The sequence below is a fragment of the Caretta caretta genome, chromosome 1, assembly GCF_965140235.1.
Source record: "Caretta caretta isolate rCarCar2 chromosome 1, rCarCar1.hap1, whole genome shotgun sequence".
Lineage (NCBI taxonomy): Eukaryota > Metazoa > Chordata > Testudines > Cheloniidae > Caretta > Caretta caretta.
Window position 1 is genome coordinate 209,048,808 of NC_134206.1, and position 16,464 is coordinate 209,065,271.

The 16,464-nt window shown below is 44.3% G+C and overlaps 1 protein-coding gene across 6 annotated transcripts in view; it reads right to left on the reverse strand.

Moving 5' to 3' along the window:
* SPAG17 (sperm associated antigen 17) overlaps nucleotides 1-15,099 on the reverse strand; it is a 299,338-nt gene extending 284,239 nt beyond the window's left edge. For 4 of the 6 annotated variants that reach the window (XM_048819724.2, XM_048819697.2, XM_048819690.2 and 1 more), the window contains exon 1: nucleotides 14,845-15,096. In XM_048819724.2, coding sequence (XP_048675681.2) covers nucleotides 14,845-14,946 — 102 coding nt within the window. In that variant the 5' untranslated portion in view covers nucleotides 14,947-15,096. Of the gene's footprint in view, nucleotides 1-14,844 lie in introns of all 6 variants that reach the window. The other 2 variants (XM_048819705.2, XM_048819733.2) reach the window with 2 other exon arrangements.
* Between the last annotated feature and the right edge of the window lie 1,365 nt (nucleotides 15,100-16,464).

Below are 16,464 nucleotides of genomic sequence, written 5' to 3' on the forward strand. Positions count from 1 at the left end.
CAAGTTGGCCATTTTCAGACTGCTGTATCCTAAAGAGTTTTTGGTGGGAGGAACACCATGACAATCTACTTTATTTCCCTTTCCAGGCAATGTGATTGTCTGGCTCCTTGTAGTATTGCTTATTCTTGTGGTATTTGGTGTTTTTCTTAAAGCCCCAACTCCTAGAGTCATGTGCTTACATTAGAATCTCAGCTATGTTTCTAGTCCTAATGGTTACAGAGAAAATCTTGAAAATGTGAAGCCCAAAGGCTCAAACACCAAAAGAAAAACATTTTTAGTTTAAATTTCCTAATTGTTAAGCCAATCTCATGATTTCTGAGGCCTGACTCATGATTTTTTGACACTTAGGATAGGTGGTACTGCCCCTGGCTCTCTTTGCTGCCAACAAGGAGAGAGTTGGTAAGTCAGCAGCTAGAATAGGCATTACTGAAGAAGTCATAGAATATCAGGGTTGGAAGGGACCTCAGGAGGTCATCTAGTCCAACCCCTGCTCAAAGCAGGACCAAGCCCCAATTTTTGCCCCAGATCCCTAAATGGCCCCCTCAAGGATTGAAATCACAACCCTGGGTTTAGGGGGCTAATGCTCAAACCACTGAGCTACCCCTCCCCCCAAGTCAGGCTACTTATGAGCAGTTTTTGCAAAGTCATGCAGTTGCTCCATGGGATACAATTGTAAAGGAATCTCAGTTCCCATTTTCATTAGCTCTTGAATGATACATGGCCACATTATCACTGGATTCTAGTTTCCAGCAGCCCTAGTTATTGGTGGATATGCTCACATTCTAATGTAATCCATATGTCACTGGTGGTATATAATCTATGCAGAACGTATAATACAGAGCAATTATTCCTGCAGTTAGAGTTTTAACATACTCAGAATTCACTTTCTCTTAGCAAATATTTTCTGAGAAGGTAGCCATCTTGGGGGACATGTGAAGGCCAGCATTCCTTCTAGCTTTATATTCATTCATATAATATATTAAAAATAAAAAAAATGCAAACTATGTGAGATTTTGAAAAATCCACATTCCCTTTTTACGTTTCCCATGTAGTTTCTGGCTCTTACTAAAACAAACTTGCATAAATTTGCTATGATTTGGTTAATAAATACCAATAAAATTATACTTCAGTTAGCGTAGCTAGTCAACACTATTGGTGAAATGACTTCCTTTCAGACATTAAACTTCTTGTTTTATTAAAAAAAATTGTAAGTAAATCTTAAACACACATTAAAATGTGAAATGTCACTGCTGAAGCTAACCGGTACAACATAAAACAAGTTCTTTATTCTTCTTTGACAGTCAAAAAACAAGATGTATCCCACAGTTTGATAAAATTGTAAGATCTTTAAATCCATTATCAGTCAATTATTAGAAAAGATATTTATTTGATACTTTCTTTCATCTCAATATTGTACACCATACACTATACAAGTCTATAACTATTTTGGAGAGCTAATTATAAGGGGCACAGGTAGCGACACCTGTGACTAAGATTGCCTGATACTCATTATAAGATCCTACTTTCAATTGCTTGTAACTTTGCCAAACTTTAAACTTTTGGTTGAAGTTTTCCATGCCCCAGGCTGAATTTTTTTTTAGAAAAGTTCATAAAAAATGTTTCAACTGTTTCTCAGAACATGGAGAAAATATGTGGTTTTGCCAATGTTAAAAAATTCTTACAACTGTTTCATTGAGAAGTTCTAGCACCTCCATGCTTTGAAGAAAGGAACCAAAATTTGGCAGGGAGTCATCCTATTGTCAGGAATGTGCCTTTGTGTTCTCACTGGGGGAAAAAAAAGTCCTAAATTTGACTAAGTTATAATCCTCTGCAAAAATCTCGAGATCAGTAGAGATCTGTTAGTTCAATAGCTAAATTCTCATAAAATTCCATCTACATTGAGCATTCTCCAGCCCAAGGTAGCAGGGATTCAGCAGAACTTTCCCTACAATTGGTTTTTGTGGCTGCTGAGGATTGCTATAACACCAAGCACTGGAACTGAGAGCTAGGAGATAGTTTCTCCTGTGCTCTCAAAGTTCCCCCTGCTACTGCCTAGCCAATAAGGAGGAAAAGGAGGAAATAGCCTGACTGGAATGCAGAGGAATGAGGAGCCAGGCCTGAGGGCTAGTAAGAGGGGAGACTGGGTTGAGGAGCTGGGTGGGGGACTTGGACAAGGAGCAGGGTGCAGGGCAGAGGACTGGGATGGGGATATGGAACCAAAAGGGGCAAGGGATTGTGAGGAGGAGAAGGGCTAGGGGACTGGGACATGGAGCCAGAGTGGATTTGATTGGGACAAGGAGCCAAAAGAGGGCTGTGGGAACTGGGGACAAAGACCCAAGGAGGTGGAAGAAGACTGGGACAGAGTATAAGTCCAGTAGACCAGACTCCCCTCAGAACTTGGAATACAACCCAAATTCCTCAGTTTCAGCATTCTTGAGGAGGATGAAAGTCCCAGGGAAGGAGAGCATCTAACTGGAGCAGAGGGAAACAATCCCATAGTTGAGACCCTCCTTCTAGATGATGCTGTGGTATCCTCTCACACTGAGGATACCCCTCCGGGGGAGGGAACTCCAGCTATTAGAAAGAGACAGGAATTAGTAATGGGTGATTCAATCATTAGAAACATAGATAGCTGGGTTTGCGATGACCAGGAGAACCGCATGGTGACTTGCCTGCCTGGTGCGAAGGTTGCGGATCTCTCAAGACATCTAGATAGACTTATGTGTAGTGCTGGGGAGGAGCTGGTGGTCGTGGTACATGTAGGTACCAATGACAGAGGGAAGGATAGGAGAGAGGTCCTGAAGGCCAAATTTAAGCTGCTAGGTAAGAGATTGAAATCCAGGACCTCCATGGTAGCATTCTCTGAGATGCTCCCAGTTCCACACCCAGGGCCAGTTAGACAGGCAGAACTGCAGAGTCTCAATGCGTGGATGAGATGATGGTGTAGGGAGGTGGGGTTTAGATTTATTAGGAACTGGGGAAACTTTTGGGAAAGGGGGAGCCTATACAAGAAGGATGGGTTCCACCTAAACCAAAATGGAACCAGATTGCTGGCACTTAACATTAATAAGGTCGTACAGCAGTTTTTAAACTAAGGGCTGGGGAAGCACATGGTTCAGACATTCCTTAGGGGAGGATCTATTAATAGAGAAGCTCTATGTTCTAGTGAGGACGAGAGGATGGAAAATAATAAAATACAGGCAGGGTCTGATCAGAAACAGTCAAATAAAAAAAAAGAGTCCCATTCAATTACATCGTATAATGGTAGACAGCTAAAAGGAGACAAATTTTTAAAGTGCATATATACCAATGCTAGAAGTCTAAATAATAAAATGGGTGAACTAGAGTGCCTCGTATTAAATGAGGATATTGATATAATAGGCATCACAGAAACTTGGTGGAATGAGGATAATCAGTGGAATACAGTAATACCAGGGTACAAAATGACAGGTTTCAGAGTAACAGCCATGTTAGTCTGTATTTGCAAAAAGAAAAGGAGTACTTGTGGCACCTTACAGTCTAACCAATTTATTTGAGCATAAGCTTTCGTGAGCTACAGCTCACTTCTTCGGATGCAGCTGGTCCTGGAACCCACCCTAAGTGGAGCAGAGGATCTGTCCAAGAGGTGAATATAGCTAGACTGCCTGGTAATAGTGACCATAATATAATTAAATTTAATATCCCTGTGGCAGGAAAAACACCACAGCAGCCCAACACTGTAGCATTTAATTTCAGAAAGGGGAACTACACAAAAATGAGGAGGTTAGTTAAACAGAAGTTAAAGGGTACAGTGCCAAAAGTGAAATCTCTGCAAGCTGCGTGGAAACTTTTTAAAGACACCAAAATAGAGGCTGAATTTAAATGTATACCCCAAATTAAAAAGCACAGTAAGAGAACCAAAAAAGAGCCACTGTGGCTAAACAACAAAGTAAAGAAGCAGTGAGAGGCAAAAAGGTATCCTTTAAAAAGTGGAATCATAGAATCATGGAGTATTAGGGTTGGAAGAGACCTGAGGAGGTCATCTAGTCTAATCCCCAGCTCAAAGCAGGACCAACAGCAAATAAATCATCCCAGACAAGGCTTTGTCAAGCCGAGCCTTAAAGACCTCTAAGGATGGAGATTCCACCACCTCCCTAGGTAACCCATTTCAGTGCTTCACCACCCTCCTAGTGAAATAGCGTTTCCGAATATCCACTGCAACTTGAGACCACTGCTTCTTGTCTGTCATCTGCCACCACTGAGAACAGCCTAGCTCCATCCTCTTTGGAACCCCCCATCAGGTAGTTGAAGGCTGCTATCAAATGCCCACTCACTCTTCTCTTCTGCAGACTAAATAACCCCAGTTCTCTCAGCCTCTCCTCGTAAGTCATGTGCCTCAGCCCCCTAATCATTTTCGTTGCCCTCCATTGGACTCTCTCCAATTTGTCCACATCCCTTCTGTAGTGGGGGGACTAAAACTGGCCACAATACTTCAGGTGTGGCCTCACCTGTGCCGAAGAGAGGGGAATAATCACTTCCATCGATCTGCTGGCAATGCTCCTACTAATACAGCCCAATATGCCATTGGCCTTCTTGACAACAAGAGCACAGTGCTGACTCATATCCAGCTTCTCGTCCACTGTAATCCCCAGGTCCTTTTCTGCAGAACTGCTGCTTAGCCAGTCGGTCCCCAGCTTGTAGCGGTGCATGGGATTCTTCCTTCCTAAGTGCAGGACTCTGCACTTATCCTCGCTGAACCTCATCAGATTTCTTTTGGCCCAATCCTCCAATTTGTCTAGGTCACTCTAGACCCTATCCCTACACTCCAGCGTATCTACCTCTACCCCCACATCTTAGTGTCATCTGAAAACTTGCTGAGGGTACAATTAATCCCATCATCCAGATCATTAATAAAGATGTTGAACAAAACTGGCCCCAGGACTGACGCCTGGGGCACTCTACTTGATACCGGCTGCCAACTAGACATTGAGCTGTTGATCGCTACTCATTGAGCCCGACAATCTAGCCAGCTTTCTATCCACCTTATAATCCATTCATCCAATCTATCCTTCTTTAACTTGCTGGCAAGAATACTGTGGGAGACAGTATCAAAAGCTTTGCTAAGGTCAAGATATATGACATCCACTGCTTTCCCCATATCCACAGAGCCAGTTATCTCATCATAGAAGGAAGTTAAATCCTAGTGAGGAAAATAGAAAGGAGCATAAACACTGGCAAATGATGTGTAAAAATACAATTAGGAAGGCCAAAAAAGAATTTGAGGAACAGTTAGCCAAAGACTCAAAAAGTAATAGCAAATATTTTTTTAAGTACATCAGAAGTAGGAAGCCTGCTAAACAACCAGTGGGGTCACTGTATGATCAAGGTGCTAAAAGAGCACTCAAAGACGATAAGGCCATTGCGGAGAAACTAAATGAATTCTTTGTATTGGTCTTCATGGCTGAAAATGTGAGGGAGATTCCCAAACCTGAGCCATTCTTTTTAGGTGACAAATCTGAGGAACTGTCCCAGATTGAGGTATCATTAGAGGAGGTTTTGGAACAAATTGATAAATTAAACAGCAATAAATCACCAGTACCAGATGGTATTCACCCAAGAGTTCTGAAGGACTCAAATGTGAAATTGCAGGACTACTAACTGTAGTCTGTAACCTATCATTTAAATCATCTTATGTACCACATGACTGGAGGATAGCTAATGTGCCAATTTTTAAAAAGGGCTCCAGAGGTGATCCCGGCAATTACAGGCCTGTAAGCCTGATTTCAGTACTGGGCAAACTGGTTGAAACTATAATAAAGATCAATATTATCAGACATATAGATGAACATAATTAGTTGAGGAAGAGTCAACATGGTTTCAGTAAAGGGAAATTATGCCTCACCAATCTACTAGAATTCTTTGAGTGGGTCAACAAGCATGTGGACCAAGGTGATCCAGTGGATATAGTGTACTTAGATTTTCAGAAAGCCTTCGACAAGGTCCCTCACCAAAGGCTCTTATGCAAAGTAAGCTGCCATGGGATAAGAGGGAAGGTGCTCTCATGGATTGGTAACTGGTTAAAAGATAGGAAACAAAGGGTTGGTATAAATGGTCAATTTTCAGAATGGAGAGAGGTAAATAGTGGTGTCCCCCAGGGGTCTGTTGTGGGACCAGTCCTATTTAGGATGACCAGATGTCCCAATTTTATAGGGAAAGTCCCGATTTTTGGGTCTTTTTTTTAAATATAGGCTCCTATTACCCCCACCCCTTGTCCCGACTTTTCCCATTTGCTCTCTGGTCACCCTAGTCCTATTCAACATATTCGTAAATGATCTGGAAAAAGGGGTAAACAGTGAGGTGGCAAAATTTGCAGACGATACAAAATTACTAAAGACAGTTAAGACCCAGGCATACTGTTAAGAACTACAAAAGAATCTCTCAAAACGGGGTGACAGGGCAACAAAATGGCAGATGAAATTTAATGTTGATAAATGCAAAATAATGCACATTGGAAAGCATAATCCCAGGGCTGGCCTTACCATGAGGTGAACTGAGGCGACTGCCTCAGGTGCCTGACGGGGGGGGAGGGTGGGGGGGGCACCACTAGGACCCAGAGTATAGAAAATTGTGGCTGCTGCTGGTGCATATGTATTCTCTCTCTCTGCTCTAGATGCACAGAGATGGTGGAGTGCTGTGCTGGAGGAAGGAGGGCACAAGAGACATAACAGGCAGGCAGGAGAAAAGGTGAGAGGGAATAACAGAAAGCAGCAGAAGCTGATGGGAGAGAGGAGGAGGAGCCTCTCATGTACCTCTCTAGCACCCCCAGGAGCCTGGACTGATTAACAACAGCTTCTCAGGGAGCTTCCTGTTTCCTGCTGCTTCCCTGAACCCACTTGAGGAGAACAGGCAGTCAACTGAAATAGCAGGAGCCAGTTAGGCCCTTAAGACGTTGATATCTTCCCTCACTCAGGCCCTGATACCAGCCTGCTTATTTGTCCCCTTCAACTGAGTGTTGAGAGCCACTATAGCTGGCACAGAACAGCAGTCATGAGTGAAAGAAGAAAACACCCCTCTGAGGCAGCATTCAGAAGAAGAAAGAAAGCAAAGGAAGCTTTTCTATTTAAGCAGGAAGGAGCTCTCCTGAGATACATAGACACAAATGTTCACGGTGAGCCTTCCAGCCCCAGTGAGGATGTGAGTGGTGAAGAGATGCCTGATCTTCCAGTTAGCCAGAGTACAGGTGACCTTGCAGCTACTGCAGCATCCATATCTCCATCTCAAATGGATGTAACCATACACATTCCTGAAAGAAAAGTGTAGATCAGAGAAGAGTGTGGTGGAGGTGCAAGAAACAGCTGCTGCTGAGTTTAGTTCCTTAAGTCTAGATGATCCAGGACTGTGGACCCACTTGAGCAGTAGCCTGAGGGACTTCCTTGTACTGCATGGGCCACAGCAAGTGAAAAACTTCATGTTCCCCAAAGACAATGAAAATAGAAGTTTCCATCCAACACATTACTGGCATGAAATCCCCAATGGTGACAAAGTGGAGAGGCTATGGCTTATGTACTCAAAAAACCCAGAATGCTGCATACTGTTTTTGTTGCAAACTCTTCCAGTCTAATGTTCCAGCCACATTGGGTTCTACAGAAACAAAGGACTGGAAAAATCTGGCTAGAAATCTGGCATGCCAGGAGAAGGCAGCAAATCACCAGAGAGCAATCCATAGGTGGAAAGAGCTTGAGATGAGACTAAGGTTAAAGGCCACCATAGATGATCAGCATCACGAGAAGATTGCATCACAGTCTCTTTACTGGCAAAATGTTCTGAAAAGGCTCATTGCCATTGTGAGAATGCTTGCTACCCAAAACCTAGCACTCCCATGGCACTTCAGATCAGCTGTATGTGCCAAACAATGGAAACTTCCTTAAAATTGGGGAGCTGATGGCTGAGTTTGATGCTGTACTCCAGGAGCATCTAAGAAGAGTCACCACCCAACAAATGTACACACACCATGACCTTGGAAAAACAATTCAGAATGAGATCATACAGTTACCGGCAACAAAAGTCAAACAGAAGATTGTGGCAGATCTGAAGTCAGCAAGATATTACTCTGTTATTCTGGACTGCACACCTGACATCAGCCATATGGAACAAATGACTTTAATGATGTGTTTTGTAACAACAACAGAACCTAGTGAAAATGTCCCTGCAATGGTGACTGTCAGAGAGCATTTTCTAGAATTTATTGACATTGATGATACTACAGGAGCTGATATGACAAATGTGTTTCTTAAAAAGCTGGAAGATACAGGATTTGCGATAGCTGACATGAGAGGTCAGGGCTACGATAATGGTGCTAACATGAGAGGAAAGAACAGAGGAGTGCAGACATGGATCCGAGAGTTAAACCCTTGAGCTTTTTTGTCCCATTCAGTTCTCATTCATTGAACTCGGTGGTCAGTGATGCAGCATCAGCTTCTAGTGAGGTTGCTGAATTTTTTAATGTAAATCAAACCATCTATGTATTTTTCTCTGCATCAACTCATTGATGGCAAATTTTGAAGCAACATCCGGGAACATCCTCTCTGACATTGAAACCACTGAGTGCCACACGATGGGAAAGTCGAGTGGAGGCAATAAAGCCAATCAAACACCAAATTGGGAAGTCAGATGATGCCATAGTTGCCATTATGGAAGATAATGCTATGAAAGGAACTGTTTCTGGGAGAACAGTGGCAGAGGGAAATGGAATCACAAGAAACATACATAAATTCAAATTTCTGTGTGGCTTAGTGTTGTGGCATGACATTCTGTTTGAAATAAATGTTGTAAGCAAGAGACTCCAAGGTGTTGACCTTGATAAAACTGGAGCAACGGAACAACTGGACAAAGCAAAGTCAGACCTACAATCTTACTGATCAGATGAGGGATTTCAAAATGTTCTGAAGAGTGCACAGAAGTTGGCAGAGGAACTTCACTCTGAAGCTATTTTCCCACCCATTCAAGAATACAAGAGTCACCGAAGATGAAGACATTTTGATTACGAGGCACGGGATAATCCCATAAGAGACCCCAAACAACAATTCAAAGTTGAATTCTTTAACCAGCCTCTAGATTGTGCAATACAGTCAGTTGAAGAATGTGTCATGCAGCTCAAGGAACACAGCAGTATATTTGGGATGTTGTATGATATTCCAGAACTCCACACTATACCTGAAGAAGACCTACAGCAGCAATGCAGGGCACTAGAGACAGTGTTGACACATGATGAGATGAGTGATATTGATGCGAGGGATTTAGGTGATGAACTGAAAGCCCTTTCAAGATACATTTCAGCAAGATCAACTCCAAAGGCTGTTCTGAAATATATGTGCACAAATAAGATGACTACCCTCTTTCCAAATGCTTTTGTTGCTCTGCGCATACTTCTAACACTTCCTGTAACAGTTGCCAGTGGAGAACGCAGCTTCTCCAAGCTGAAGTTCATAAAAACACATCTACGCTCCACAATGACACAGGAGAGGCTGGTCAGCCTTGCAACCATCTCAATAGAGCATGAGCTGGCCCAGACTGTGGACCTTCAACAAGGGCAACTCATGCCTGACTAATCTAATTGCCTTCTATGATGAGATAACTTCAGGAAGCAGTTCAAATCTTTGCAACCAAGAAGGCATGGAAAGCACCACTTTGATTATTCAAACAGATAAAAATGCCAGTCTTTACTATGCAGACAAGAAAAGTTACATTTGCTGTTCAGGCGTTCGAAAGTTAAGTGTTACTTAAAATTTTTGAACAAGGCATTTTAAGTTGTTAGTTCTCCTTTATTGGGGTAGGTAGCAGAGCAGTACCATGAGAAGACTAGAACAGGAAGAAGGCAGAATTGAGACCTTTCAAAGTTTTGGCCCAAGCGAGGGGGCATGGGGGCATCATTTGAGCTTCCTGCCTCAGGTGCCAAAATGTTGAGGGCCGGCCCTGCATAATCCCAACTATACATATAAAATTATGGGGTCTAAATTAGCTGTTACCACTCAAGAAAGAGATCTTGGAGTCACTGTGGATAGTTCTCTGAAAACATCCACTCAATGTGCAGTGGCAGTCAAAAAAGCAAACAGAATGCTGGGAATAATTAAGAAAGGAATAGATAATAGGACAGAAAATATCATATTGCCTCTATATAAATCCATGGTACGTCCACATCTTGAATACTGTGTGCAAAGACTACTGCACTGGGCAGCACAGCATGGGGAGGAGGTGACGAGCCCTCTGTGGAGAAAGAAGTGGTTCGGGACTATTTAGAAAAGCTGGATGAGCACAAATCCATGGGGCCGAATGCGCTGCATCCGAGAGTGCTAAAGGAGTTGGTGGATGTGATTGCAAAGCCATTGGCCATTATCTTTGAAAACTCATGGCGATCGAGGGAGGTCCCAGACGACTGAAAAAAGGCTAATGTAGTGCCCATCTTTAAAAAAGGGAAGAAGGAGGATCCTGGGAACTACAGGCCAGTCAGCCTCACCTCAGTCCCTGGAAAAATCATGGAGCAGGTCCTCAAGGAATCAATTCTGAAGCACTTAGAGGAGAGGAAAGTGATCAGGAAGAGTCAGCATGGATTCACCAAGGGCAACTCATGCCTGACTAATCTAATTGCCTTCTATGATGAGATAACTGGCTCTGTGGATGAGGGGAAAGCAGTGGATGCTTTACTTGACTTTAGCAAAGCTTTTGACACAGTCTCCCACAGTATTTCTTGCCAGCAAGTTAAAGAAGGATGGGCTGGATGAATGGACTATAAGGTGGATAGAAAGTTGGCTAGATTGTTGGGCTCAACGGGTAGTGATCAATGGCTCCATGTCTAGTTGGCAGCCGGTATCAAGTGGAGTGCCCCAAGGGTCAGTCCTGGGGCCGGTTTTGTTCAATATCTTCATAAATGATCTGGAGGATGGTGTGGATTGCACCCTCAGCAAGTTTGCGGATGACACTAAACTGGGAGGAGAGGTAGATACGCTGGAGGGTAGGAATAGGATACAGAGGGCCCTAGACAAATTAAGAGGATTGGGCCAAAAGAAATCTGATGAGGTTCAACAAGGACAAGTGCAGAGTCCTGCACTTAGGACGGAAGAATCCCATGCACCGCTACAGACTAGGGACCGAATGGCTAGGCAGCAGTTCGGCAGAAAAGGACCTAGGGGTTACCGTGGATGAGAAGCGGGATATGAGTCAACAGTGTGCCCTTGTTGCCAAGAAGGCCAATGGCATTTTGGGATGTATATGTAGGGGCATTGACAGCAGATCGAGGGACGCGATCGTTCCCCTCTATTCGACATTGGTGAGGCCTCATCTGGAGTACTGTGTCCAGTTTTGGGCCCCACACTACAAGAAGGATGTGGAAAAATTGGAAAGAGTCCAGCGGAGGTCAACAAAAATGATTAGGGGACTGGAACACATGACTTATGAGGAGAGGCTGAGGGACCTGGGATTGTTTAGTCTGTGGAAGAGAAGAATGAGGGGGGATTTGATAGCTGCTTTCAACTACCTGAAAGGGGGTTTCAAAGAGGATGGATCTAGACTGTTCTCAATGGTAGCTGATGACAGAAGAAGGAGTAATGGTCTCAAGTTGCAGTGGGGAAGGTTTAGGTTGGATATTAGGAAAAACTTTTTCACTAGGAGGGTGGTGAAACACTGGAATGCGTTACCTAGGGAGGTGGTGGAATCTCCTTCCTTAGACATTTTTAAGGTCAGGCTTGACAGAGCCCTGGCTGGGATGATTTAGTTGGGGATTGGTCCTGCTTTGAGCAGGGGGTTGGACTGGAAGACTCCTGAGGTCCCTTCCAACCCTGATATTCTATGATTCTATGAAATGTGGTTGCCCCATCTCAAAAAAGATATATTGGAATTGGAAAAGGTTCAGAAAAGGGCAACAAAAATTATTAGGGGTATGGAATGGCTACCGTATGAAGAGAGATTAATAAGAGTGGGACTTTTCAGCTTAGAAAAGAGATGGCTAAGGGGAGATATGATTGAGGTCTATAAAATCATGACTGGTGTAGAGAAAGTAGATAAGGAAGTGTTGTTTACCACTTATTATAACACAAGAACTAGGAGTCACCAAATCAAATTGATAGGCAGCAGGTTTAAAACAAATAAAAGAAAGTATTTCTTCACACAATACACAGTCAACCTATGGAACCCCTTGCCAGAGGATGTTGTAAAGGCCAAGACCATATCAGGGTTCAAAAAAGAACTAGATAAATTCATGGAGGATAGGTCCATCAATGGCTATTAGCCAGGATGGGCAGGAATAGTTTCCCTAGCCTCTGTTTGTCAGAAGCTGGGAATGAGTGACAGAGGACAGATCACTTGATGATTACCTGTTCTGTTCATTCCCTCTGGCGCACCTGGCACTGGCCACTGTCGGAAGACAGGATACTGGGCTAGATGGACCTTTGATCTGACCCAGTAGGGCCATTCTTATGTTCTTCTTTTGCTATCAGCTAACATCTGTGAAACCCACTGGCAAAGCAGCTCTCATATCCACTAATGCTGGTCTACACTGAAGACTACAAACTCCTCCTACCAATTATAGTCCATTAGTCCAAGTGGGAGAGATCTGTGCTGCAGATCTAAAGGTTCCAACCCTGTTAATGACCCTCATGGGTGTTGTCACCATGGTGATACATGATGGATTTTTTTCACCATTTTGCTTTTTTTTTTTTTAAACCAAGGAAATTATGTAAAAAAAAACTACATTAAAAGAACATTAAGTTTGCAAAGTGGAAGATTATCATAATGAACACACACAAAGGTGCCAGTGCATGGGCAACCTTAATTCTAGCATTTCCTAACTTTTGAGCGCTTGACTTTTCAATTGTAATGTTCCTTTAATGTAGTTTTTGTATGTAATAAACAAATAGATCAAGGATATTAAAAGGAGATTAATAGAATTTGGAGCATATTATTATGGCCAGTTAAAATGCAAAGCAGGTCAGTAGTGACCAAAAGCTGTTGCAATGTGATGGCTGTTGGCCTCCTGTGAAACAAGTTGATGGTCCTGGTCCAATTTCCAGTGGACAATGTCCACATCACAAAAGCCACCACCATAAGTAGAACTAATTGACATTTCACTGCCTCGTTAACAATCTCAGGGCCAACAACTGAACAGGCAATCAAGAATAACTTACCCTCTCACTCTTAAAAATAAGGGTTGAGATTCATTATTTGGAGAAAAATGGGGGATTTCAGTCTTTAGAGTTGTTGAGCAGCACTTACTTTAAAAAAACATTATGTTTGATTGTGAATTAAACTCCCAATATCTGGTTATTAAAAGCAGTCTTTTTAGGTAAATGTATAAATATAAATATATAAAAGAGAACTTGGCATCAGTTCAGTTACTGGTAAATTGTTCAACCAGTTTTTAAAGCAGCCTGCTTTATTTAAAAGTCCATACACTTATCTGCTTAAATAGAGGTCACCCCAATTCCTAGAGGGGGCACAGCAGTGACCCAATAAACAGAAAGGCCATGGAAGCCATTTGTCTCACTTGCAAAAGCAGTGCTAGAAAAACATATGCTACATAAATATTATTGTTTGCTAAACTGCTACACTATTTTGAAATCAAATTCTTTCTAGCAAGTTAAGATTTATTAGAATTACATTATTTACATAGGACCTGGAAACCTAAATATGCTTTTAGATCCTCACACACCGTAAAAAAGGGTCTTTTAGCTACACACACGCTCAAGTAGGAAAATTATAGCTTCACATTTTCAACGCTACAGTTAATGCTGTGTCAGCACCTCCATCAAACCTAGTTGTTCAGCAGCTTATAAAAGTTCACTCTGAACTGAAATTTGGCATCCAGTCTCAGAAAGAAAAGTCTCAAAAAGAAAAAGAGAGAAAATCTGTTTGTCTGTTTTTCCTTTATACAGTGTGCAAAGTGCACAAAGGTTATCTTTTTAAATTTGTTCTTCTTCTACTACTGTATAATTTAAGGATGGGTACCTGGAGAGTCCCACTATATTACACAAATATTTTAGCACCACTAATATAAATTCTTGAATTAGTTTACCCTCAACAGAAATAAGCAAACACAATAATTTATTCAATGGGAAAAAGTTACTTCTATTCTTGTTCTCAGAAGGTATACTATGAAGAGGGCCGAGCTTACTGAGAACATACAGTAGCCACTAGTGCCTTCCAACCATCAGTTCATGTTTGAAGGGAAAGATTAACATACTGTAGTATAGTATACATATCCCCATCTCCAAAGGCAAAGTGAGTGAATATGATGTTTGCTAATTACACACCTTCTGTGAACCAGAACATCAAGTAATTTTCTTGTCTCCAATGATGAGTTTTATAATGAATTCTCTACTCCTGGAGATAAAAAGAGGTCCAGGGCTGTCTTTATATGTAGTTTTAAAAAAAAGGTATTTATGATAAAAATAATAGTTATGTATAATTATAAATTAGTATAGTTTTTGATATATAGCAATGGTATTTAGTTATTGTATCAAAAAGGTTTATATATGTATGTGTAACGACATAGATCTTCATGTCTATAAGTATAGGGTTGCACTGGGCCCCCTCACCCTTTAGCCCCCACTGTGCCACGCCCCCTCCCGGCTCCTCCTCGCCCCCTTAATCCCCACTTCCCCCCTTTCCCGAGGCCCCACTATGCCCCACCCTTCCCCACTTTAGCCCACACCACACCGAGGGTTGCCAACCCTCCAGGATTGTCCTGGAGTCTCCAGGAATACGTCCAACCAAACCTGGCAACCCTAACCGTGCCCCTCCTTGCCCCCTTAGCCTCCACTTGCCCCTCTACACCCAGACCTCGCTGTGCCCCCCTCTGCCTTGCCCCCTTTTCACCTCCTCCAGGCGGGCGGACACCAGCCCGGCCTCCCAGCTCTTGGCAGCGGCCCCAGGCCCCCCGGTGGAGCTGCCGCCGCTCTTAGGCCGCTTCGGCCCCATGAGGCGCTCGGAGTCTCCCCCGGCTCAGTCGGGACGCCGCCGGGTCCTCACGCCGTATCCATAGCAACCCAATTCCTCCTGCCCGCACGACGGGGCGCCTTCCGGGCACGCCCACCACGCTATCTCCATAGCAACCGAGCTCGACGCCGGCTGGGCAGAGGGGTAGCGGGCGCAGATAATACAGCCCCCGCCCCACGTGTCTCCGTGCGCGCGCCCGCCCACGGCACGGTGCGCACGCGACGGTGACCCCTCGCTGCCTGTCGCCTCCCAGACCCTGCTCGCGGTGAGCGCGTGCCCGGGGATTAGGGCCTGGGGAGCCTCGCGCCCCGCCGCCCCCTTGCGGTAGGGAGGGGCGCTTTCGGCGGGAGGGGCAAGCTATGCTGAGAGCTGGCTGAGTCTGAGCCCAGCCCAGCGCTGCCCAGACCCTGGCACCAGCCGTGCCTGGCGCCTGACTCCGGGCGAGTGACTGCAGCACTGGCGAGCGGGTGTGTATTCAGCCCGCTCCAAAATCTCCAGGGCCAGGGCTGGGGTCCGACGTTCATGTAGCAGCAGCTGCGGACAGCCTGACTGGAGACCGGCGGCCTCACCACGCATTGCACCGCGTGCAGTCGGGCTTCTGATGGGGATTTCACCTCTGGGCCGGTGCAGAGGTGCGCCCCCCTTTTCCCGCCATATACAAGGGCGAGGGGGCAGATTAGCCCCAGGAGCAAGTTACAGCCGTTTTAAGATTAATTGTTATACTTAATGTCATTCCCAAAGTGATTCCGAGGTCAACACCCTTGTAAACCGGTGTTCTCAAGTACCCCACTAGATCTGTTCTGCACCATGACTTGTGTGACTCCTCTCTGGACCGTCTCCATGCAGGGCTAGCCCAAGAGTGTGTGTTTCGTCTGGGCTCTTCGGCCCTGTTCGTTGGGACTAGGAGGAGGCAGTGGGTCCTCTCTGAGCCCCTCCATGCTGACACTAGCCTGGAGGAGACCACATGGCCCATCTTGATCCCTCCGCAGTGAGACTCAGAGCTGAAAGAAGGCTGTCTGGTCCACCTGGGTACTTTGTCTACACAGACACTAGGACAGGGAAGAGGGTGTGTTTCCCCTAGGCATTTCCCCGTGGATGCCAAGGGCTAGAAGGAGATTGTCCTGCCCAGAGAGAGAGTCGCTTGTCTTACTGGGCTCAGTATATAGGCAGTCATCTCAGCTTTATTGTCTCCTCATCTTCAGTGTACTGAAATATCTTTGTTAACAGAGCTTCACCATATAGATGTTATATTTTCACCTTTCCATATTGTTATGGGCAACTCAGAGGGAGAGAATAGGGGCAGTCTCCTATATCACGTACCCTCCTATTAGCGGTACCTGGGGACTGCCAGCATTGGGCTTTTCCCCCAAAGCATCCTTCTAAAACGAGTGCTGGGCTGGGGCTAAATTTGAAGGATGCAGCCCCATCAGAGGGGAAGAATGAAAGGCAGTGCACTCAGATGTGACTAACATGAAATTTCAAATCCAAACAAGCATGCTG